The sequence below is a fragment of the Rhipicephalus microplus genome, chromosome 8, assembly GCF_043290135.1.
Source record: "Rhipicephalus microplus isolate Deutch F79 chromosome 8, USDA_Rmic, whole genome shotgun sequence".
NCBI classification, from domain to species: Eukaryota; Metazoa; Arthropoda; class Arachnida; order Ixodida; family Ixodidae; genus Rhipicephalus; species Rhipicephalus microplus.
The window spans coordinates 47,628,398-47,651,855 of NC_134707.1; the positions used below are offsets into that span (position 1 = coordinate 47,628,398).

General features: G+C 43.8%; 1 protein-coding gene across 3 annotated transcripts in view; it reads left to right on the forward strand.

Moving 5' to 3' along the window:
- LOC119164437 (venom metalloproteinase BumaMPs1) overlaps positions 1-23,458 on the forward strand; it is a 40,741-nt gene that overhangs the window by 10,629 nt on the left and 6,654 nt on the right. For all 3 annotated transcript variants that reach the window (XM_075871743.1, XM_037416628.2, XM_075871742.1), the window contains 7 exons: positions 1,565-1,633; positions 1,696-1,814; positions 1,899-1,970; positions 5,150-5,289; positions 11,290-11,342; positions 18,520-18,628; positions 22,396-22,566. In XM_075871743.1, the coding sequence (XP_075727858.1) occupies positions 1,565-1,633; positions 1,696-1,814; positions 1,899-1,970; positions 5,150-5,289; positions 11,290-11,342; positions 18,520-18,628; positions 22,396-22,566 (733 nt within the window). The remainder of the gene's footprint in view (positions 1-1,564; positions 1,634-1,695; positions 1,815-1,898; positions 1,971-5,149; positions 5,290-11,289; positions 11,343-18,519; positions 18,629-22,395; positions 22,567-23,458) is intronic.

Genomic DNA, 23,458 nt, shown 5'->3' on the forward strand with positions numbered 1-23,458 from the left:
TGTTATTACATCGTTGTGGTTGCATGAATTATTGAAATGGCATTACACTGAAAAGCAGTGATAGTTCCACGAAAAGAAAGAAAAAGGCATTTATTGAGTGTAATTCATGAGCGTCAAACTCGGTACTATTCTTACTTCGATTGCAGATCATGCTGCCACTTTTTCTTCTTGGCCAGCGCCCCCCTCACTATACAGCCCGCAAACTTCAAAGCACAGTAAATTTCTAGCACGTGTGGATTTCTTTTAGAGGAATCGTTATTATAGGTGCCCTAATGCGGGCAGCGCAAATCCACAGCAAAGAAAAAGCCCTTTGCGAATTTATAGGCCCCAGCATTGATTTTGCCGCTGTTGCACCTAGACCTCACATTTCCCAATAAGCGTAGTTGTATGAAAGCGGAAAACTATTTTTTTTTTGTCTTGCCACCTGCAAGCTGCGTCAAGAAAGCGGCAGCCTTTTCGGCCACCTGTGGGGGCGTTGTGGCCCGAAAAAATCAACGGGCGAAGCCCACCTCTGGAAACACGCCCTGTAGGTGCGATTGGGACGGCCCGGAGAGAAGCATGCCGTGCGTTCGCCATGTCAAACGCCATGGTACAGTATAGAAAGAAGGTGGAAAAAGTGAGGGAAAAGCTTATTGTGACAGGACGAAAGAGAGGTTTGAGTGCCCGCTCGTGAATGGTAGAGTCGGTAAAGGGCAGACAAACAGCTGCATTTCATTTCCTTCAGATTTCGATCACTGCAACTTAAAAAAAATGTTATCCTCCCCTTCTTTTTCCTGCTCAACTTCCTCATATGAGCTTCAACATTTTACCAGATAGGCTTCATGTAAATCTTTCCTTTTCCCATGAGGTGTAACCTTTGGTCATTAAAGGATTTCTGTAGCAAAGGGCATCATCGCAATAATCGTCACCATTGCCATCGTCCCCTGTGTCTTTCAAGTATTTGTCATCGAATAACTTGTTCTTCTCCTCATGTGGTCCACACTTTAGTCATTCACGTAATCGTTTCAGGGCACCACAGCCTTAGGTCCACTTTCGATGAGGATTTGCCTTTACCAAAATGACTATAGGTTCGCTTGATAAGTCATGACGTAGGCTAGTGAGAGTGACATAGACGGCACTCGTGGCTTTTCAATATGAATAGCGCGGCTACACACGCAACCATTCACATTTGTACCCTAGGTGTCTCGAAACGCTTATAAGCTCTCATGGCTGTCAAATATTATGGGTCAGTCTGTGCGGTGACCATTAATAAAGAACAGAACAGCTACAGTACACGGCCTCTCCCAAAAACATGGCACTACCCGGCATGTAAACGGGACCGAGGTTGAGGCCAAGTGGAGTAGATGCTCCTGCAGACATGGAAAGCTCTGCCACGCTGAACTGTAGGGTAGGAGAACAAATGCGTTACTGATGCTTAGGCCGTGTTGTTTAGGTCTTTCGCCATTGCGCTGGTTTAGTGAATTGAATGGGGGCTGACAACAAATAGCCGTGCGGTAGTAGCGTGCCTACATTTTTCAAGTTCTCAGAAAAGCAATGGTTGACGGAAATATTCTTTCTTTTACAGGCAAGGTTGTGGAGGATAGTATCGGCATTTCTGAGCGTGCTGCAAGAAGTACAAGTGGTTTTGATCAAAGTAAGTATACCAGTAGTCTTTTTTAGTATGTTCATGCTCAAATGCCCACAATTGTTTTTCAGCAAAGTACAACGTCTATGAAATGTTTCCGGAAGTATTCGTCGTATGCGATTCCTGGTTCCAGGCAGAATTCGTAAAGTCAATGAACGTAACCGTTTACATGATTATAACCTTTCAAGTGGTGAGTGGGTCTGTGAGTGATATTGAGGAGCAATTTTCTTTTAATGAGTGTTGTAACTGCAGTGTCTTGTTTCACCCTGATCAGGTTTCTATACGATACAGTGCCCTTAGAAACCCAAAAGTTTACCCCGTACTGCGAGGAATCGAACTTAGCACGGTAAGTTTATATATATACATAAGAAACTGACTCTAGTCTTGTCGTCGGCAGTTAAAAACACCGGTCTCCGTTATAAAACTGGCCCTTAAATAGCTTTCAAAGTAATCGTCCAATGACATCTCAACCTCACATCACTCCTTACGTATCAACTCGGCTGGCACTCGAAACAAAAATAGGTCTGAATTTTTTCAATAAGGAGCGTATAGTTACAAGAACTGGTGGCACGCTCCAAGCAATCTTTCTCTCCTTCCGTCCTAGTGAACGCGCTGGAAGCAACACAGACGAAGGGATCACAAGGGAGCAAACTACGTTCACACATTAGCGGGCGTTATGGCCTTGAGAGCGTTCTTTTTTACTTTTCTTTGAACACGGAGCTCACTTTCAGTGTGACCACGAGTGCGCTGGTGTAGTGTGTGGGACGGGCACGTCAAAGCACACCATGGCCGCTACATCAACTATGCGGCATACAATGCCTATATCAGCTATCAGCTGTGTTCAAGGGGTTTTGGTGTGCGGTGCAATGGATTTTGGATGTATTTCATCACGTACCATTTGAAGGGATAGAAATTATATAACTTTGAAATTAATTGAAAGTTTAGTTTTACGGGCCGCACTGCAATTTTCCGCTCACACTTACCGAGGAGCCTCATATACTTAACAATCAACATTATCTTTTCGCCACGTTGAAGAAGTGCTTTCGGCATCTAAAGAAAGTAACGCCGTAGGTACAGCGCTATTTCTCAGTTCATGCAATCTAAAATAAATTTATGGAAGCAAATTTTTTTTCGCAAAAGGCTTGCAGCTGAATGTGATATACTTGTTTTGGAAATCTGCCAACCATAGAATAGCTTATTCTTCTATCCACGGTTATGGTGAAGAAATATGGAGCCAAAAGGTGTATGCTGTATGTTGGATAATGAAAGAGTGGAAAACGCCTCTACAGCGGCAGAACCAGGGTTCATAGATGCCACAGATAAATATTTGTATAAAAGACAACGTAATCAGCATTAAGAGGAAAAAAATGTTTGGAGAAAACCTTTCCTCCTACGAGTTGAACATACCGTCTCTGGATCACGAGTCCAGAATTGTACCACTACGCCACTATAGCCAGCGTTAGGTGTTGTAATATTATTATGCGGCAGAGTGACAGCGGTGTCTACGTCTGCTTTTTTATGTCGCATATTTGAGACATAAGTGATTTTGCACCTCCTACAAAAAAATGCTGCCACAAAGTGCTGCCAATGTCTAACCAAACGGTCAATATATTAAAGATCGAATGAATAGCCGAAATACTGGCGTGACGTATCTACGCAGAGCAAATTGCTTACAAGTGTGCTTTGTTGGCACAGTGGTCTCCCCTGCGATGGCTTCTGATCATGCGCCCCTTTTGGACAGATCTGAGCGAAACCATGAAATACAGCTTGTAGATTCTCTGGGCCATATAAATGGTCAGTTAGGCGCGAAGCAGTATTCAAATATCTTCAACCATCACATCATCTTGAACCAATCTTGCTGTAGAATTTTTAATAACAAAATCAGGTTTGAACAAAGATGCCAAACTATTCATTGACGGGCCACATTATACGCAAAATATTCAAATATTTTGCGAACTCATGACATCTCTTCCCACGTCATCGTGCATCCGATTTCACCGAGAACAATTATTTGGTTGGGAGTGGAGGAAATGCTCAAGCCTTCTTTCATATGTAGGAGGTGATGCCCAGACACTTAAGTGTAACAGTTCATTTATTACTTATTCAATCCTATCTCAGCTAATAGCACTGAACAGGTCACATTAGGTACCCTAGCTGGATCGATACACCTTTGTGTGTTCAAACACTAATAAGCGCGATTATTCGCTTTTTTGTGTCTTCAAAAATCAGATTTTGTCAACTTCAAAAATGACCGACAACGCTTCCAGTTTCTTCATTCACCTATTTGAGATCACTGCCAAATCATTGTACTGCGTTGGGCTCGAGCTTTTTAGGCCATTTGCTGTTCCTTCTTCTGCGAATAAGTTGGTTATGGTAGCGACTGACTACCACTTGCCAATATTTGAGAATGCAAATTCTCTTGTGGAGGTTTGCGAGTTGTAAAAGCTTTACATTTAAAGTTTCTTAGTGAAAGACGCCTGCAGGAATGTTCCATGCGCTATCAGAAGCATTGTCGCCGATTGTGAGAGGTCACTTGAGGTAATCAATACGACTACCGCTGTCACCACCGTCCACCACCGGGCGACCACCGCACTGGGACAACACGGGTGGTTCTCCGCTCGTTGGGTTTCTTGGTCTGGTCTTTTGACCGATGGTCTGCACTGTCAGGACTGCTAACATGACAGACCATAGAAAACGCCTCAAAAGCTGTTTGCAGGGAAAGGCAATGGCTTAAAGAGACAAGCACCCAGCTGAGCCCCAAGAAATGTACACGTCGAAAAACTATAGTATTGTGTACCCTTTCATTGAGGTTCCTGAGTTATAACGCACCCAAGAAAGCTGTATACCTACCCGTGCACCGCAGTACAACATCATGGCTGCCAGAAATTTTATCCAGCATCGTTGAGGTGGCGGTGAATATTTTCACCTAATGGACCATAATTTTTGCATGAATGGATGGTTCAGGCTCCCACTATTGTCGCAACACCATGAGTCAATACACTCCACCGTGACAGCCAAGAATAAACAAAATCTCTTTGTACACTTTAATCTAAGGAAGCGGTACAGTTTAGGTCACTACCTACAGAGGAGCGTCAAGTAAAGAAAAGAGCTGATCGGCCTGCGGTATGGTCATGCTCGGGGACTGTAGACATACCACTGATTTGGTCATTGGCAGTCGGGCCTAGAGGCTGAGGACTAAAGGTAGAAATACTTTCGTTGTACCGACCTCCGTGTCTTTTCATGTAGATCCAGCTGTTCACAGGCTGAGAGACTGTTACTCTAAGGCAACAGGGTTTACGTACGTTTCAGCTAAGAGGCTAACATAAACTTCTCGACCCGGCTGTGCTCCTATGATGGCGTAGCGATGATCAGTTCACGTGGTTCATTGGAAATTACATATTATTATTCAAATAAATACTATCGACACCGGGTTCTCTATAGAATAGAGCTTTCTGCGAAACTACCATAGTGAACCATGACTACGTAAAAAAATTACTTGCATGGCGACTGATTTCTCTTTTATAGCTACAACAGGAGAAAAAGTACTATGTGTACCTTAACGCAGCAAGCATCGATGGGTACAAGTCCCTCCTAAAACTTGTGACATTTGTCACGGAACGAAATGACACATATCAAACGTTTGATATGGTATACTTTGTAACAAGGTGAGTAAATATGTTACTATGCCTTAGAAACGCGAACCAAGGGGGAAAGTATACAAGTTTTTCTCAAGTATAAGTGTTCATTTTCGTGCCTTGAAATAAACAGCATTCTGAATAATTTAGTGCACTAATTATGAAAAAGTCGTTTGAAAAATAGGTTGTGCAGCTTATATTCTTAGAAATACAAAGAAAAAAACATACGCAAAGATCTTCATATCAGGTGTTACTGTGCTATTGAAAATGCAGTCTGTTTTCCCAATTGTGGCACACTACTGAAGTTAGGCTAACGATATGATTGGAAAATAAAATGTCACTATGTGCGGACTTTTTAGCGGAATTCGCAGCATCAAGAAGATAAGTTTCTTCCTGTGTTCAGCCATGACTGAACACTTCAGTTGGTGCATCTGACGCGAACACGTTTGTTTGTTAGCATGCATATGACCTTGCTATGCTTTCCAGCTTAAATTACAAACCACTGATTTTTGGTTGGGGAGCGACAGATTCGAAAATATAAATGTTTACCTGCACTGGCCAGACGTCACATAATTTCTTTATGCAGACATTATTTTATTGTAACAAAGAATGGCCAGGTACAGTTGCCAACATCTATTACTTTTGAGAAGCATCTAAAAAAGTTTCCCCACAACTTGAGTGCCTCAAAACAGGACTGTACAACAAGATCTCAGAGGCTGTGTTTTGTTACTATTAGTATTGGGCAGCAAATTATAGAAAACGTCGTATTACAAAGTTCCTCACTGATGTGCAAGTTGAAACAATGATATGACACAAGCCAATTTTCAGCTGCCTACCATTGTGTGAAAGGAAATAGAAAAAAAACAGTAATGAGCAAGAACTTTGAAGCCACAAGATATGCCACGCGAAAAAGTTGGGCAAAAAAGCAGTAGTGGTTGTTGGCATAAAAATCTTGCACGTAGGCTGGAAAACCTTTTTCACGTTCTTTTTTTTTCATACTGCCTCTATGATCACATAACGATTTTTTTTAAAGTGGGCATAATTATGGAGATTTTTTTAGGAGAGCCTAACTGCCAAGTGGGTCTCTTTTACCTCCAATAAAAAATCGCCGAGAATATGTGCTAAATATGAGATGAAATGCAACAGAGTGTTGGCAACACAATCGTTGTTAAGTGTCATAGCGAAGCCCATTATGAGATCACAATAACGAGTCTTTTTGAAACAATATCTGTCCACCACCATCACCAAGGTCTATAACCTCTAATTCCTTGAAGTAAGCTGCAAAAACGAAGTTGGAAAAAATCTATGTAGGATAAAACGAGCTTCGAGCCTCCGCTCTCACTGCGGGAGCCCATTATTCTACTACATACTGGAGGTGGTGAATGAAACGCCTATAAACGTTTTACGTCAAGAAGAAAATGCATTAACATATTCAATATGTTAACTGTTCTCTAGTGGCTACCCATTACAGTAGCCTAGTGGCTAAGCCACTTGGCTGCCAGCCCAGTGGTCGCGGGATCAGATCCCGGCCGCGGCGGCTGCATTTTTGATGGAGGCGACAATGCATCAAAGGGTGGTGGAGATTGCAGTTACAAGCATGAATATGACGTTGTATGCAACATATGTACCATAGCACGCTGACAAACCAACGTCGCCTGGGTTTGACACCATCACTCAAAATCGGCGACGCACGGACAATTCAGTTTTTGTTTGTATTTGACACATGTGCTGAAAATGTACAGAGCCATTGCATCGGGGCAGTAGCTTGTATGCAAGAGGGCACCTTCTCAGGTGAGGTTAAAAAAAAACTGTAATGCCATTATTTAAAGATTATGACTCAACTTCCCCAGCGTCTTCTCAGAAGGTAAATTTAGAGCTTCGAGGTTTAAAATCTCGGCAACAACACTGGTCTCGCGAGCTTCCACCGCTATGAGCATGACTAATCTCAATGCAAGTTTTTGAGTGTTAATGCTTAGTGTGTTAGTACGAATTCCTCCAGTAGCGAAGTGAGGACAAGCATGTTTGTGTTCGTAATGATGAGTTCCATCTCCGGTTTAGATAGAGCGAAAGCCATGGCCAGTCCTTCAGCTTCTAGAAGATTGTTTTGTTGGATTTATATGCTAATAAAAGGATTGCTACGATGATTGTAGTGACAGCCTAGGCAGTTCCTTGAGGGTAAGCCTTTGGATCTGTGTGCGTAGCGCAGGATCGACACCGCCATAGCTTGGGACTGGCATGAGCTTGGGTCACCGTTCTCTTGGTATGCTCTAGGTCCTTGTTGAGGAGTAGCAGATAAGCTGAATTCTTTGAATAGTTAGTTGTTTGAAAACAGCATATTGGCACAGCGTATGAAAACGAGTAATTGCAGCGTAACTATGGAAAAAAACGTAGACAGGAAAGAGTGCTGAGTTCAAATAAACTTAGTTAGTGAAAATTAAATTCATGATTACAATATACACAAAAAACAGAAATTAAAATATTTACGCATAATATCAAGCATCACACCACAGTATAACCGTGCAGCCTATCGTGTTACAGCTAGATACTCCCTTATTAAGATATAGATCATCTGGTCTTAGTGCAATACGTTGAGCGCTTGTACTGTGGATTGATGCTTAAAATTATGTATATGTATTTCTAGTGTTTTCGTTAATGAAACTTACTCCAAGTCTGCTCTTTTTGCCGTCCATGTTTCTTCATTCTGTTACGCAGTAACTACTCGTTTTCTCGCGCTGTGCCAATATGTTAGAGTAAAAGGAAGGGAAGATGTGTTGCTATGCTTACAACGAATGAACTTATACCCGTGCCACACGAGGATGGTAAATGACTTTTGGTAGTGAATGCATTCAGTTCCTGAATGACAATTTTTAGGGGCGGAGTTGCTACACTCTCAAAATGAATGGCATTTGACTCGGATGATGTCGATCCTACCATCTTCTGTTGTAAGCAATTGTGGAAAAGTAAGAGAAAAATAACGTGCGCTGTCAAGCTACATATATTTCCGAGAAGAATTAAATGTAGAAATAATCATATTACACTGCCGTTAGATTTTGTTCATTACTTTGTTTCACGACGTTGCAACCGACCGTGTTGCAACTTAAGCCAGAGCTAGTGAGATCCGCAGCGTAAAAAGAAAACGGCGCCTGTCGCATTTTTCACAGCGTCGTGGAAAAATAGTTTTTATGCACTTAAGTGAATATTGGTAATAAAAGACGCGAAAATTTTCCTTCCAGTTGAATCGAATGTCATTTTATAAAATTACTACATCAGCTGTGCCGTCGAGAGTACGCATTTTTGAGTTGAATGAGTTCTGCCGATAGCATTAGGTGACGAATAGAATTTGGGCGAATGCCATTTCGTTCATCCGTGTGGCACCACGTGAATTACATTCAATCAGAAGGAATTAGAAAGTAAAAGTCATTTTCTCTGCCCGTGTGCAACGGGTACTAGAGTGGTAATTGGTGGGTAGCTGTGTGTTGCGGAGAGCCTAAAGCGTAAGAAGGTAGAAATTGGCGCTTCCAAGACCACAAACATTGTTCACTAGGCTGGATATATGACAAACTCATCTGACAAATTGTGTGCTTCTAGCGGGAGTAACCGCTGTGGTAAGGTTCGTACGGGAGATCTATATTACCTATTTGCATGCCTAAAGAAGAACCAACCTTGTTTTCTTGAATTCTCTCATGTTGAGTAGCGCGTATGAGAGGCCAATATTTACTCGAGACACGAATTATGCTTGAATGATGCGAAGCCTACGAGCCTCTCCCATGCCTTTAGTCTTGGTTGTTTTAAGAGCGAAGCTTCTCGTAGTCTAACCTTGTCCAACGTTAGGCGCAGCCAGCCGTATCTCCCCAACGGTATAATAGATGGCGCTGTCTCACACCAGTACATACAAACTGAAGTTGAGGGAGGATATTCTAAATGGCACTGTACCACTACTCTCCGATTGGCTGCTGCGTGGGCTGGGCCTAGGTGCGCAGGCAACAAGTGCCTTCTTCAGTGTCCTGGATCATCAGCGTACGTGTACGAGCGTTGCGGGCGTGCAGAGCCGCGGTGGCTCGTGCTTGGCGCCACCTGGGTGCGTGGCGAACGAGTGCCTCTTTGTCTCCTGAATCGTTGCCGTGCGTGTCGGACCATTGATGGTGAATGGACAAAGTGGAGCGGAGGGCCACGGCGGCTCGTGCTCTTCGCCAGACAGACAGACAGAAAGACAGACAGACAGACAGACAGACAGACAGACAGACAAGCAGGCAGGCAGGCTGGCAGGCTGCCAGGCAGGCAGGCAGGCGCGCGCACAGAGTAAAACACGGATGGTAGTACGGATGTACGAACAGACGAACGGACACACAGACGGAGGTACGGATGGAGGGAGGAACGAATGTTTGGATGGACAGATAAACAGACGAACTCATGGACGGATGAATGTTTTGCTCTACTCATCATCATTCACTCCTTGAATATGCTGTGAATTTTTTTATTTGGACTGCATGTTTACATTGGACTCTTTGAGTATTCAGATTTTCCAGTAAATTGTTTGGTCCGTTACCAGTACCTTTACCTTCTTACATATTACAACTGTGTGCGTCTCAAGCCTATATTTTACAGCGGTTGTCTCGTACAGGCGTTTGTTTGGCACAAATACCAAAATCGACGCTCACCAACTTCTCTGGGTGCAGTGCAGGCGGCACGGCGTATCGTAGTGACTCAACACGTATGCCAATTCAAAAAATTGCTCTTTATTTCCGCGATTGGACAAGATTAGATGACGCCCAGATTACGATGTTGTTGTCGAACAGGCCATGCTGTATGGCGGTGGTGCTATTGAGAAGAAGTGGACAGCTCATTGGAGCAGCAATGAAGGCAGAATGGAAAACATCTCACTCTATTATGTACTGGGCCCTGAGACTTTGTATTTAGTATTGTCTTCCTATCGGCGAGGCAGCCTTCTATGCAGGATCACTGTACGACCCAAGGAGGTTGGCCACTCTAATACTGCTGCATGTGGTACGTTATCGACCGTCTCTTTCAGGTTTTAAGTTAGGATAGCAGTGGGGCAGGGTCAAGTAGCTAGGGCAATCACGCCTTCTCTGAAATGAAGTATGATAACATACGTCGGGTGTGGTAGATTGAACTGTACCATTTCGGCAGGACTTTTCACAAGTTCTCAAGGAATGGTGCTAGCGAGTTGAGAAGAACGCGCTCTAATATGTGCCGAACGATCTAAGTGCGAGAAATGAAGGCGTTGTTTCTCAATGGCCTTGCATAGTTCTAGAATAAAGCGCACATCTACAGCCTTGCAACCGTTCAGAGGCTTCCTTCTCCCTAAGCGTTGTTAAATTATGGGGTAAGGCCTTAAAAACAGGACTTCTTTGAAACTGACTAACGCCTTATTGATGGTCTGGTTATTTGTGGGGATGCAGTGCACCTCTAGACCAGTTTTGCTGCCATTACCTCATGTAAGTGAACATCTTCGTCTATGGGCTCGATTGGCCTCTTGGCATAGATGGCTGTTGCTCTCATGACACCCAAGTAATTGCCGTGAAATAAAAAAGCATAAAATATAACACCAAGTACCTAAACCTTAGCTAGGGTTGGACAAATCAAAATATCCACATGAGTGTTGGAGCGCAAGTTTCAAAGGGGGCTGCAAGAGAAAGATACATTTATGCTTGTAGAATAGTGTCCAGTCCACACTTACTTTTATACTTTTGTGAAAACATCTAATAATGCCAATTTCTTTGATAATATGAACGCCATTAGCATATGTGAGTAAGGCGTGAGTTGCATTTTGTGCTTCATAGTTTTAACACCTAACTGTACAAAGGTATTTGCATGGCTTGATTTTGACAATGTTTTGTCACATTTTCACTAGAAGCAGCATGTCTGCAGAATGCAGTAGGACAGCCCAGCAGTATTGTCTGTTTTGAGTTCAAACAAAGTCCATAACTTACTGGGTTTTTCATTGCCGAAACCGGGATATGCGCGTCTTGAGTCCTCGTGAATTTCTGAATATGGACATTGCTCTTTTAGGTATGACATGGTTGCCGTATATGATGACGGATCAAGGCAAAATAGTCTTCAAGGTGAGTATATTTGTTTGCTTGAGACAGCAGGGTTTGAAACGTTTTAAACTCTGCTCGAGCTCATTAAGAGCTATTTTTCTTATAGAAAAGCACTTTCGGTTTGTTCGAAGCCAAGCAGAAGTGAAGTACGTCTTACAATTAGTGCGCGTCCTCCGAATAGTTTATTTACTATTTTCTGACAGGTGATACAACTATACATAAAACTGTACAACGGTACACAGGAACACCCACTCTGGTTCAGAATTCCATTAGTGCGATAATAGCACCAGTAGTTGAAGCACTCAACCAGCCCAGCTTGGTTGCGAGTATGATGGCTTTATTGTGCGTAAACAGCTACTGCAACGAATGAGAAACTCTTCCAACGCTTTCATACAGAAACTTTCAAAGAAGGTTTGGTTGACCTGGTCGTCTCTGCTGGGGTTGAAGTTGCATCGGCCATGACTCCAGTGGATGAGGGCGTCTTTAAAGGCACACTAAAGTCAAATAACTATTTACGTCAGAGTGAAAGCTCAATGTACCACAACATCTAAAACGACCACATTATGAACAACAGTGCCCTACTTACCGAGAAATTAAGGTAAAGGCACAGGAACAGATGCGCCGCACTTGGACGTTCTCAAAATGCTACCGATGACATCAGACAAACCGCCTACAATTGATCTCTAGTAATCGATCTAGGTGCACTAAATAAGGAAACTTCCGTGCATCAATAGACGCAACAAAATCCGGCTTGTTCATTTCTGTTTGATTTATAAAAAAAAAAGAACCATCGGACGTAGGGAAAGGCGCGAGTGAGTCAAAAATTGAATTTTCGCGTTGTTACACTGCACAGGCGGTGCCATCTAGCAGGGCGCTGTAGAAACAAAAAAAAAAGTCTACAGTTTCAGTTAATAGTAGTAAATTGATCAATGGCCGTTGTTGCTGCTGTGGCTCCCGCTGCTTTCGGTGTGCTGGTACTAGCGCAGTAAAGCCGCGTTACTTTGTGCACGGCAACAGTGACGTGAGTTGGTCCCGTCATTCCGCTTCTTGAGGCGGCTGAATTGAAGTGTGCTAACTAGATGCGGACCACTAAAACGTGGTTTTATTTCAGAATAGGTCCTTCCTTGGCACAAAAGTAACACTATACGAGGTTTCTAGACCACTAATTCAACAATGAATGACGACTTTATAGTTGCATTCAGTGTCCTTTTACGGAACAAAAGAGCCCCGCCGCGGTGGTCTAGTGGCTAAGGTACTCGGCTGCTGACCCGCAGGTCGCGAGTTCGATTCCCGGCTGCGGCGGCTGCATTTCCGATGGAGGCGGAAATGTTGTAGGCCCATGTACCCAGATTTGGGTGCACGTTAAAGAACCCCAGGTTGTCAAAATTTCCGGAGCCCTCCACTACGGCGTCTCTCATAATCATATGGTGGTTTTGGGACGTTAAACCCCACAAATCAATCAATCAACGGAACAAAAAATATGATGGAGACAGCGCTGCCTGGCTACCTCTAATTTTTCATCCCGTTGTCTGTACTGTTCTGCCACAATGTGCGTGAACGAGCTAGCCCACCAAAGAATCCCCCTACTGTACAGCGGCGAGTTCACCAAACATTCCGGTTGCTCAAAGCTGGCTACGTGCATGCTTCATTGTCATGCTGCTGGTAATTTCGGCCATAACAGGGCGTGGTGTCATTATTGATACTCGTGTGGACCTATCCTAGAAAGGTGCGTTGTGTATTATCAGCCGACCCGAGATAGAATTCCAGCACCGTTGCCTCCCGTAACAACAAATGACAGAAATGACCAATTGGTGTAGAATCCGTTAGCTGGAATCAATGCAATTGAGGTGTACTGGGCCCAAGAGTGAGAATAAGAAGCTCATATCGCGTCGTTCGAGGTAACACAGTAACATTAGAAAATACTGATAGTTTTTACAATAAAGAGGAACTCCGTTCATCAATCACGTACATTAAGTTCCTTCTTCTTAAATCAGAACCTGTGTCATGCATGGTAGCCTCGGGATGGCATCCATAGCTTTATTATTGATACATTCAAGACACACCACTTTGGCCTTCCTTCAGAATGTTGTTCGACGTAATATCCAAGCGTGGCCGAACTGCACATTTAAAACCTGGCGTGTACTTATGTTGCAGGCAACGCCCAATTTATTTTAATGTGTCATCTTAGTTTAGTCGCTTAAGTATTGTGACGCCCCGCGCTAAGCACACTTCAAAACGAAGGGCCGTTTTTGGGATCTTGAGAGCCAACAAGTGCATGTCTCTGAGCTTCGGTATTTGTTCGAACTTGAACGATAGCACAGTATTCGATCTCGTACACGGCACATCTAATTTGTTATGGCAATATTCGATTTGTCCAATCATGTGGAGGTATAGTCGCTGCACTCATCTAACGCAGTTAGAAGTTCACATTCTTGGGTGAAATCACATCACGGTATTGCCTTCAGCGGACATAAGAAAACACGTATCGTTTCTAGTTGCCAAGAGGAAGGGAGAAGAACGAGTTCAAGTGGACTGCTCCAATGACAGTACATTGCAGAACACTATACTGTGGAAGGTAAAGACATTCTGACGGTCCACCCAGACTGACGGAGAAATTTCGCGGAAATATAAAGGCATTTGTGAGCTTAGAGTTTTACGCGTCCTGTGAGGTGAATACAGCGTAAGCTTCTAGTGTCGCCTAATGCCTGATAGAGTCGTTAGTTTTCGGAGAGTTCATTGGTGATACAATTTCAGATCAGGAGAGAGCGACCTTCCACGAGCACTGGTATGTGTTATACTTTGTTATCGTAAGGAAGTAATCAGAATGGCGCAATTTGGCATTAGCAGTACCACAAACACCACCACGTGAAAGAACACGCGAGAATTCACTCCATCAGCTTGACTGCGTTGAAGTCTTGAAGGTAGGCCTGACAGGAGGGATAACATCAAAACGTTTTTGTCGATTTAAATGGCGATCACCTCTACGGAACTCATGGCATTATTTATCTATGATGAGGGCATTAGTACACGTTTCATCGATAGCGCCCGGAAGAAATATCAGGACGTTGCAGCTTTTGCCCCGAAAGAGGTAGTTTGGAATCCCGCAAGTTCCGGCCGTGAATTCCCCACATTGCTATAATGTATATCATACTCGACTGCTCACCTGATGATCGCGGTATGAAATCTCGGCCCCGGCGGCTACATTTCTGTGAAGGCGAACTGCTGAAGGTCCGTTTACGTAGTCTGAGGACACGTACGTCGAGCAAGATCAGGTGGTCGAAATTGTCAGAGCCCTAATATACGTCTCATAAAATCACGTCATGCATTGTGATCGCAAAACACGCAGAGTATTTATGTTATAAATTTCCATACGTTGTGTGGTGTTTAGCACAGTCAGCTGCACACGACGATTTGCGTGCGAGCAATATAAGCAGGGTGAAAAGACTATCATTGTCACCAAGAACATGACCTAGAAGCGAAGGCATGTCAGCGCAACTAATTGCGCCAGACTGTGAAAAACTAGAAAAAAAGCATAGGCGGCAGAATGGCAACGATGAATGGAGTCTATCAAGCCGTTACTTTAACTCAGTAGCTTTGAAATTAGTGTTAGTGAAGCAATTGTTCGAGGTCCAGGAAAGCCATTTTCGAAAAAACAAACAAACGTTTTGTTGGCACCGAAACATATCGCGTGACAACGGCGTCATTTGAATTCTGGTGTTCTTTATATTTATCATTTCTTTTTGCCTTCATTAGCGTTTATCTTCCCTTCTTACTACAGACCCGGCACGTCTCTTTGTTTCTTTTTTCCACTCAGTTTTCACTCAAACGCATTTCTCCTTAGGATGCATGTGCGCCTCTCTTGCTCGTCACTATAATGCCTACGATTTCCCTTTTCCAAGGCACATTTATAGATGCGAAGCAGCTTATAAAGGAACACTGTTCCTCCCGTGTACATTATGACACGTCGCACTGAGAACGCTGACTAGAGGTGCAGCGGTATCTGCACTTGCTCTCCCTCCCCTTGCAGTTTGCTCCATACACCCTTGCACATGCCTTAGTTTGATAGAGACCGCAAGATGGCCGTGTCTGTATATAGCGTTCGCCGCTCCTCCCATCCCCGGAGCACTCTCCTGTACGGCAGCATGGCGACGATCCCCGCCTCGAGGCAGCTCGTTTGAAACGGGTTTATGCTAAGCGCTGGACAGCACGTTTCGAACACACTTGTGCGGCACGGAAGGCGGTGCAACATAGGGGGCATTTTTGATTGAAGGGGTCAACCGTTGGCTCTGTGTTCCACCGGTCTTAACGAAAGGAAAATGGCGCGCACACCTCCACACCATACATGCGCCTAATGACCAATAAAGGACTACTTGATATACTGTTTTTTACGTATGGGCACGCATTTCCATGCTCGAGTGGGCAATCTACGGAAGATTCACGGTTAGTCGAATGACCCTCGGTGCTTTGTCCATTCGCCATCGTTCACTTCGTGGATATAAGTTGTTTTTTTTTCTCTCATAATAAATTAGTGATTCCTTCCCCACCCAACTCTTGATTTTGTATAGTACTCGACTCTTTCTTTCTTCCTTTTTTTCTTTTACCTGCTGATGGGTCAAGGCAAGTCATTTCCAATTCGACGAAGCCTTACCACAATAACGCAATACCGGGCGTCACTCACAATGTTTGAAAGAAGCTTCTTTCCCTATCTCCCTCTCTTTTTCGTTTGTGCAGAAGCTTGTTTTTTTTTCTTTTTATTGCAAAAACAATTATATTAGCACTCTCGGCTAGATTTTGCCCCTGGCGTCGCGTCCCTCACTGTATATGTATACGTATCTGCATATATGAAAGCACAAGATAGAAAAATATACGAAAAAAGACACCTGCACGCGGAATCGAGCGTTGGGCTCTGATTGGCGAGTGTGAGGCGTTAGCCACTGAGCCACGAAGGCGCACCTCCTTCAACGTTCAAAGGGCAAACCTACAGCTGGTGATAAGCACACGGGGAAACTATCATGTTTTCAGCATCGCCAGAAAGATAGCGCATTGAGTGCGTGTCGCCACATCGTCACGACGTGGTAGCGCGCTTTCTCATCTCCCACGCGCACTTTGCCCTGTGGAGAGGGGGACGGTGGACGCTCATGCGTACGCTTGCTTATGTTGCGGTGGGGACAATCGTACGCCTTGGCTGGCCTTAGCTTTCACCACAACGATTCTGTTGTAGTTACCGGGTGCACAAAGGTCACTGCAATTTCTGCGAAGTCTTCGTTTGCGAAAAGGGCGCGATGTTGAGACACAGTGAAGTAACAACAGAGACGCTTATTCAAGTTCATCTGTACCTGTGAGTACATTTGGTGCATCATTTTGCGCGTGAGGAACGCGGGGCACGTTTTCACCTGCTTGCTATTAAATGCGAAGCATTTCTTAGTGAACTTCGACTTTGAGCGTATCTATCTATCTATCTATCTATCTATCTATCTATCTATCTATCTATCTATCTCTATCTATCTATCTATCTATCTATCTATCTATCTCTCTATCTATCTATCTATCTATCTATCTATCTAACCGCCTACGACTTTTAGCTCTCCTGGTCGTTTTGATAATGATATCGATAGCAAACTTGGAATGACATAACATGACTGTATGAAAAAGGCATTTGGCTAGTCATAATATCAAAATCATGACACGTATGTCATGAATGTCATGATTTACACTTCATAGTCCTGTAGCTCTTGCGGTGGTTTCGTTCACCTGGCGCGTTGCGAAACTGGTATGGTAAGGCATGATTGCATGGCGAACAGAAGCGACAGACCCTAACATAAAAATCATGACATGCGTGTCGTGTAAAAACATGACTACATGCTACGCTCATGCCGCGCTAGCGGCCGTTTGGCTAGCTTCAAATGTACCAAACTGCGTATCACGTAACGCGAACGGACGACACTGGTAAATGATACATCCAAACATGATAATCGCGATATGCGTGTCATGTAACAACATGACTACATGCCACACTGATGATGCGCTCGCGGCAGTTTCGCTAGCTTCACATATGCCAAATTTGGTATTACGCGACGCCAATAGATGACGAAGGTATGTGACTGGTGCAAGCATGATAATCATGCTATGCGTGTCATGTGAGAACATGACTACATGCCACAGTAAAAGCGCCAACACATTTCGACGTGATGCAGTGTGCGTGCTCGTCGGCGTTCATTTCGTCGCGTCACACCGGCATTGCCACGCCAGGCGCCGGTCCTGCCATATAATCGCAGGCACGTGCCGCGCTGCGTTGCTTTGACGCTTGTGCGTTTCAGCGCGTCCGGTGTCCCTCCTTCTCAAAAAGAGAAAGAAGGAGTGTTGTCTGGGTAACGCATCGGCTCGAAATGCAGCATGTCCCATTTGGGGCGGTTGCCGTTGGTCCGCGCCGCCAGACGCTGGTCGCGCCTGGCGTCAGAAAACAGAGTGCTCGCGTTTTGCTAACGTATCGTCTCTGTGCCTAGCGTGCGCGTGCGTCAACGCAACTTTACAGTATATGGGGCCCTTAATGATGCGCTCGCGGCCATTTTGCTAGCTCCACATATACTAAATTTGGCGTTACGTGACGTCAATGAATGACGAAATATATGACTGGTGAAAGCATGATAATCCTGACACGCGTGTCATGTAAGATCATGACAAAATACCACGCTCATAGCGTGCTCTCGGCCGTTGCGCTAGCTGCACATATACTAAATTTGGTATCACGTGACGTGAAAAGATGACGAAGGGAAACGACACATCCAAACATCATGATCATGACAAGGAAGTCATGTGCGGCTTCATTTGCCTTCATCTCGTATCGTTGTGCTGATTTTAAAGTGGCATCAACATTTCTCATTCGTGCTTCGCTTATCATCGATTCCCACTGTACGTGGGATCTGCCAATTTCTTTCTGCATGTCTTCCAATTTGTTGCTATCGCGTTCATTGCTTTGGCTTTGCGGCAAAGATGTGACTTTTTTAACACTTTCAAGTTAGCGGAAATCTGCAAAATAACGAAATTTGTCCTCAGACGAACGCGTATGCTGTTGAGCCGTGGGCTCAAGCGATATTCCTTTTTGAGTCATTTCTCATCACTTCAGTTTTCATCTTCTTCTGGCCTTCTTTCCTATATTTTGAGATATCAGTGCATATTTTTACAGAACGTCTATATGCAGGTTATGCCTTTGTCGGATCTGCGTGCTCGAAGAACCGGGAGCAACTTGGAGAAGATACGGCATACAGCTACAGGGGCATTCGTACCATGACACACGAATTGGCACACGCGTATGTTCTTCGTGTTTTCGTGTTAAAGTGTTCTAATATAAGTCAGTTTGCAATATTTTATCATGAGGCATAATCACGTCTGGTACTGCGAACTGATTTAGATCCCCTGGCATTCTTTTACCTATTAAGAACTTGACACACTTTTAGGAATGTGCTGAGAAGGACTGCAAGAATACACGAGGATGTCTTGCCCCCAAAATTTATTTATTTGTTCAAAATACCTCACATGCCCAACAAGGCATTCTGTAAGGAGAGCGTCATAGAATAGATGTATGGATTTGCATGGCACACATACAAACAATGGCATAAAAAATTCTTTGATTTTGATGTATATACAACGCTAGATAGCACCATAGACAAAAAAATATTAATAATAATACAACGACCCTTTAAAGCAGATGAATAATTATGTGAGATTTTTACACAAAACAAGCTATCAAAATTGAACACAATTTGTAAAAAGAATTTTCGTTACTCAAAAGAAAACATCGCTCAGCTTTACGCACAAAATTGAATGGCTTGGTAGCATTCAAACCTATTAAAAGTGTTGGGATAATATAAAGAAAAATAAAGAAGAAAAGAAAATGCCGCAAGAACTAGCAAACATTCAACGCTTCGGTGCATAACTCGATATGAATGAACCGAGCAGTTATTCCTGGAAATGGGTCATCGGAAGGCGTCGGAATTTTTCTCGGTTACGTTCCGCCACGATGTCATCTGTTTCACATGCGGATGACGCGGGGGATCGCAGATGAGCTGAATATATGTATGTTTTATCATAGATGCGCGTGAATGAAAGATTATAATGCACTCTTTGAGGGGGATGCAGTTGTTTGCATTTTATAGGTAATGACCTAGGTTCGTGCACGTATTTATGAAATAACGAAAGGAGGCTTATAACACGAAGACTGCTAAAAAAGCGGAAATGATTCACTCAGTGTACATCGCAAGAACATAATTTCGGGACAGCGAGGCGAATGCTACAGGGCGAAGTCACACGAGTGTTACTGTAATATAATGTAAACGAGTGTGTCGAAAATGGAGGTTCAATATAACGGAAACGTAGTTCTTTGTCTTTTCTTTAGAGTCTATCTGGCGGAAATTCCTACAATTTGTAAATTACACTGTTCTCAGAGCTTGTTTCCCAGTGAAAGTTTATACACAATATAGTTTTGCGAAAACCTATAGATAGGTTGATACTCAGTGTCACTAATTTCGCTCACAAAAAGGGGTAAGATCTTAGTGGTTAGCGGCATGTGTTTTTTGCATACACAAACGCTTGTATGAAGGCCTTCATGCATGTTGACTCGATAGGACAAATTGGTTGACCCAAAAGCGTAAATATGTCGAATAACTTGTGAACATATAAGTAGGACAAGCTGGTAGGTATAAAAAATTGTGGAGCTTTGGCAGAGCTACCCGAGGGAAGACCAACTTGAAATGACTTTAGTTCAGATGCAAGATGTGCCGAACTATGCTACAGGCATGCTTCCGATTAGGAGCTTCCTCCTATTGCTGGGGGGTGTCTCTCATCGTTGCGCCGGTGTGTACGCTAGTGCTCAATGCTTTCAGTAGAGATGAAGCTGTGCTCTTCGTTTCTAGAGCGTTCACCAGATGGTGCGCCGCCGATCCGGCGATGCTCGCTCGCCTGAGCTAAGCCGGCAAAGCTCCATACTGGCTGAACACAGCAGGCGATGACCAAAATGACTGCTCATCAGAGGAGCGAGCAAAGAAGAGATGCGCGTTCTAAATGCTGGTGGTGTAAGTGGTGTGAATGCCATGGTTGACACCACTCTCAGCGTCGCGCGTTGCAGCTTCTTGGGTGCCTACAATAGCGCTTTTGGCGACACGCCATTGAGTGTTCTACATCGACGACGGGTCACGCGCTGTGGATATAACTGGTACAGCCCATCACAATATAGTGACAACACGACAGATGCGTAGGAGAATGGCTGTCCAAGAAAGTGGATGGTGTCATGCTTGTGGGCTTTCACCAGGGCGTCTGGCGTGGCTCTTAAAAAACATTGTGTTTATATGCAATAACACCACAACAACTCTCGTGTCACGTTTTTATACGATGGTGATGATGGAGTGTATGTACAGGGGATTTGTGGTTTACCGGATTTATCCTCTGAAGCAAGCTCTGTCATCATCATTGACTTCGTGGCTATGCGGGAGTTTTTCAAGAATAACGCTGCCATTTTGGAGGCGTGCGCGTTGCTCAAAACTGACCCAGTAGTTATAACAATGCTGTACATAAAGTAAATAAGAATACTTGAGCAGACAAAACAAACTTTTCATTAGCACGTGTTTTCTGATTCAGGCATGAAACACGTTCTGGTGTAGTAGTGCAACAATTTTGACGGTTTCTAAGCATGTTCGAAAAAAAAATGTGTACAGTTGCACTCAATGTGAAAGCTGCAGCAAGTCCGGAAGAGAGCGCCTGCCCTCTGGCGACGCTGACAAATACTAACAAGTGCGTGATGCCGTTTAAAACGATCTGCCTTCTCGGCGTATATGGTGAGAAAAGAAACCTTCATTGAAGATGCAATATACTGCCTTGTACATGCTAAGAAAAAAAAGTACCACCATATTCACGAAGTGAATGATGATGAGTGGGCGAAGCTCTGGAGGTAGACCTGATAAGCCATGAATCCTTGGTACATTTTGCCCACTTGATTTTATTACAAAGCTACCCCTAGCGTACGTCACAGCACTAAATTGAACGATTGCATTCCACCAATGCCACGCGCCATATGAAGCATCATTCCTATTTTATAACATCTCGCATCTTTCATCATCAACTACAAGTACCGCCGTCTAGTTTATAACATCTTGCATCTTTTCATTCTCAGCTACAAGTACCGCCATCTAGTGAACACTGCAAGAACCAAACGAGAGGTGGCTACATATAGGAGACGTGAAAGCCCACGCCTAAAAATTCAGGAGTGTTACTTGCGCATTGCTGATCTTCATAGTGCGATAGCAGTCTCAGCAACCGCTGGTGCGGGGGGTGACGTCACCGCATCAGGGGTGAACAGAATTAAACCCCGTTTTTTTGTTTAAGTACCAAAAGAAAATAGAGCACAATTGTTATGCGAGTGGACGTTTCTTTCGGGTGATACTACTGACGTCGATTTGCTATTTCGGTGAAATAGCACGCCTTTATGAATACAGCGCCAGGCGTTCATTTTATTCTATGGAAAAACGAGAGTATATCCCAGTTGAACCGTTCGCCAATAATTTTACGCATCTTGTGTCTTCGTAACCAATCCGCTAGAACATTGATATAAGTTTCTCTGTAACAGAAACTCACACACTACTGCACCTGACAATGATTAGTGTGCAAGTTACGCTCAAGTTATAAGCAAATGATCATGTTTGCAGCACAAAGTAATGCATATTTATTTCAATTGAAATTTTGACTGTACAATGTCGTTGAATAATGATGAACTGACTCGCCCAAGCAACAGTTTTATTAAATACAAACGCCGGAGTTCTGAAAGGTTTCCTTGATACAGTATTAATGAATACCAGCACATAATGAAGCCACTCAAGCTATAGAGGTCGTTAATTTTGTAGCTTTACCTGTTATTTTATCCTCGTAACAGATATTAGAAGAACGTTTTGCAAAGTTCGCAGAGTGAGAATATGAAACGTAAGAAGCCCTTTGTGCTTTAAGTTATTCTTAGATGAATGTGCACATGGTCCTAATGACGTCAAATGACCTTGTTTACATTTTGTGCTTCCCACTGTGCATTACGTAGGCTGGGTTGCTCGCATGACGGCACAGCTGCTCCTGGTATTGTGACCGCGTTTACGCCGGACAGTCTGCAGTGTCCATGGGAACACGGATATATCATGAGTTATTATGAAGTAGACATCAGAAGCATGCAGTTCTCGCGTTGCTGTCGTTATGACATTCAGCGAATGTCATGGTAAGTACACGTAAACGCTTATCGTGTGAAGTTTCCTTGGTACAATTCACTTTTATTGTTTATATTGTACAATTAAAGCTGCTTAGTGATGCAACACCTCCTTTCAGTGGCGTAGCTGTCCATAGCCACAGCCGGAAAGTTACTTGTATCCGCAAATGGTATGGTACAGAATGAGCGAAAAAAATGTGGACCTTGCTAAATTCCAACCCAGACCTTCCGCACGGCAGCCGAGTAATCGAACTCAATGCCACGCCGGTGCTTGGAACATCTTCGTGAGAAGACCCAATGCAGTCTTCATGTCGGGCGAGGCATCCACTTGAAATATGTGATATAGCGTTATAGAAAAGAACGTTTTTGTTTTGTTTTCGTCATTAGAGGTACTCGAATAGTACTGAGCATAATCTTCTTAGACCGATTTTTGGGGCGTCTTACGCTGAATTGGCTCACCGCGAACCAATAGGAGCGCTCCATGGAAGTCATCTGATAATCATTCTATCAAAACTAGTTTAAAATCTCCTTTTACCAAGCCACCTGGCTGCCGGCTAAGTGATCTAACGTCTATAGTATGTATTTACTTGCCAGAAAGCTCTTCATAGATCTATTGTGGGCTTTCGCTAAGCAGCAGGAGCACGCAATTAGTCGATTTGCGCAGTTTGATAAAGAATAGTGATGAAGCCCCGGATGCTTCGAGCAATGCAATATGCAGCACAGATATTTCATCAAACTGCGGCGGCTGCATTTCCGATGGAGGCGGAAATGTTGTAGGCCCGTGTGCTCAGATTTGGGTGCACGTTAAAGAACCCCAGGTGGTCGAAATTTCCGGAGCCCTCCACTACGGCGTCTCTCATAATCATATAGTGGTTTTGGGACGGTAAACCCCACATATCAATCA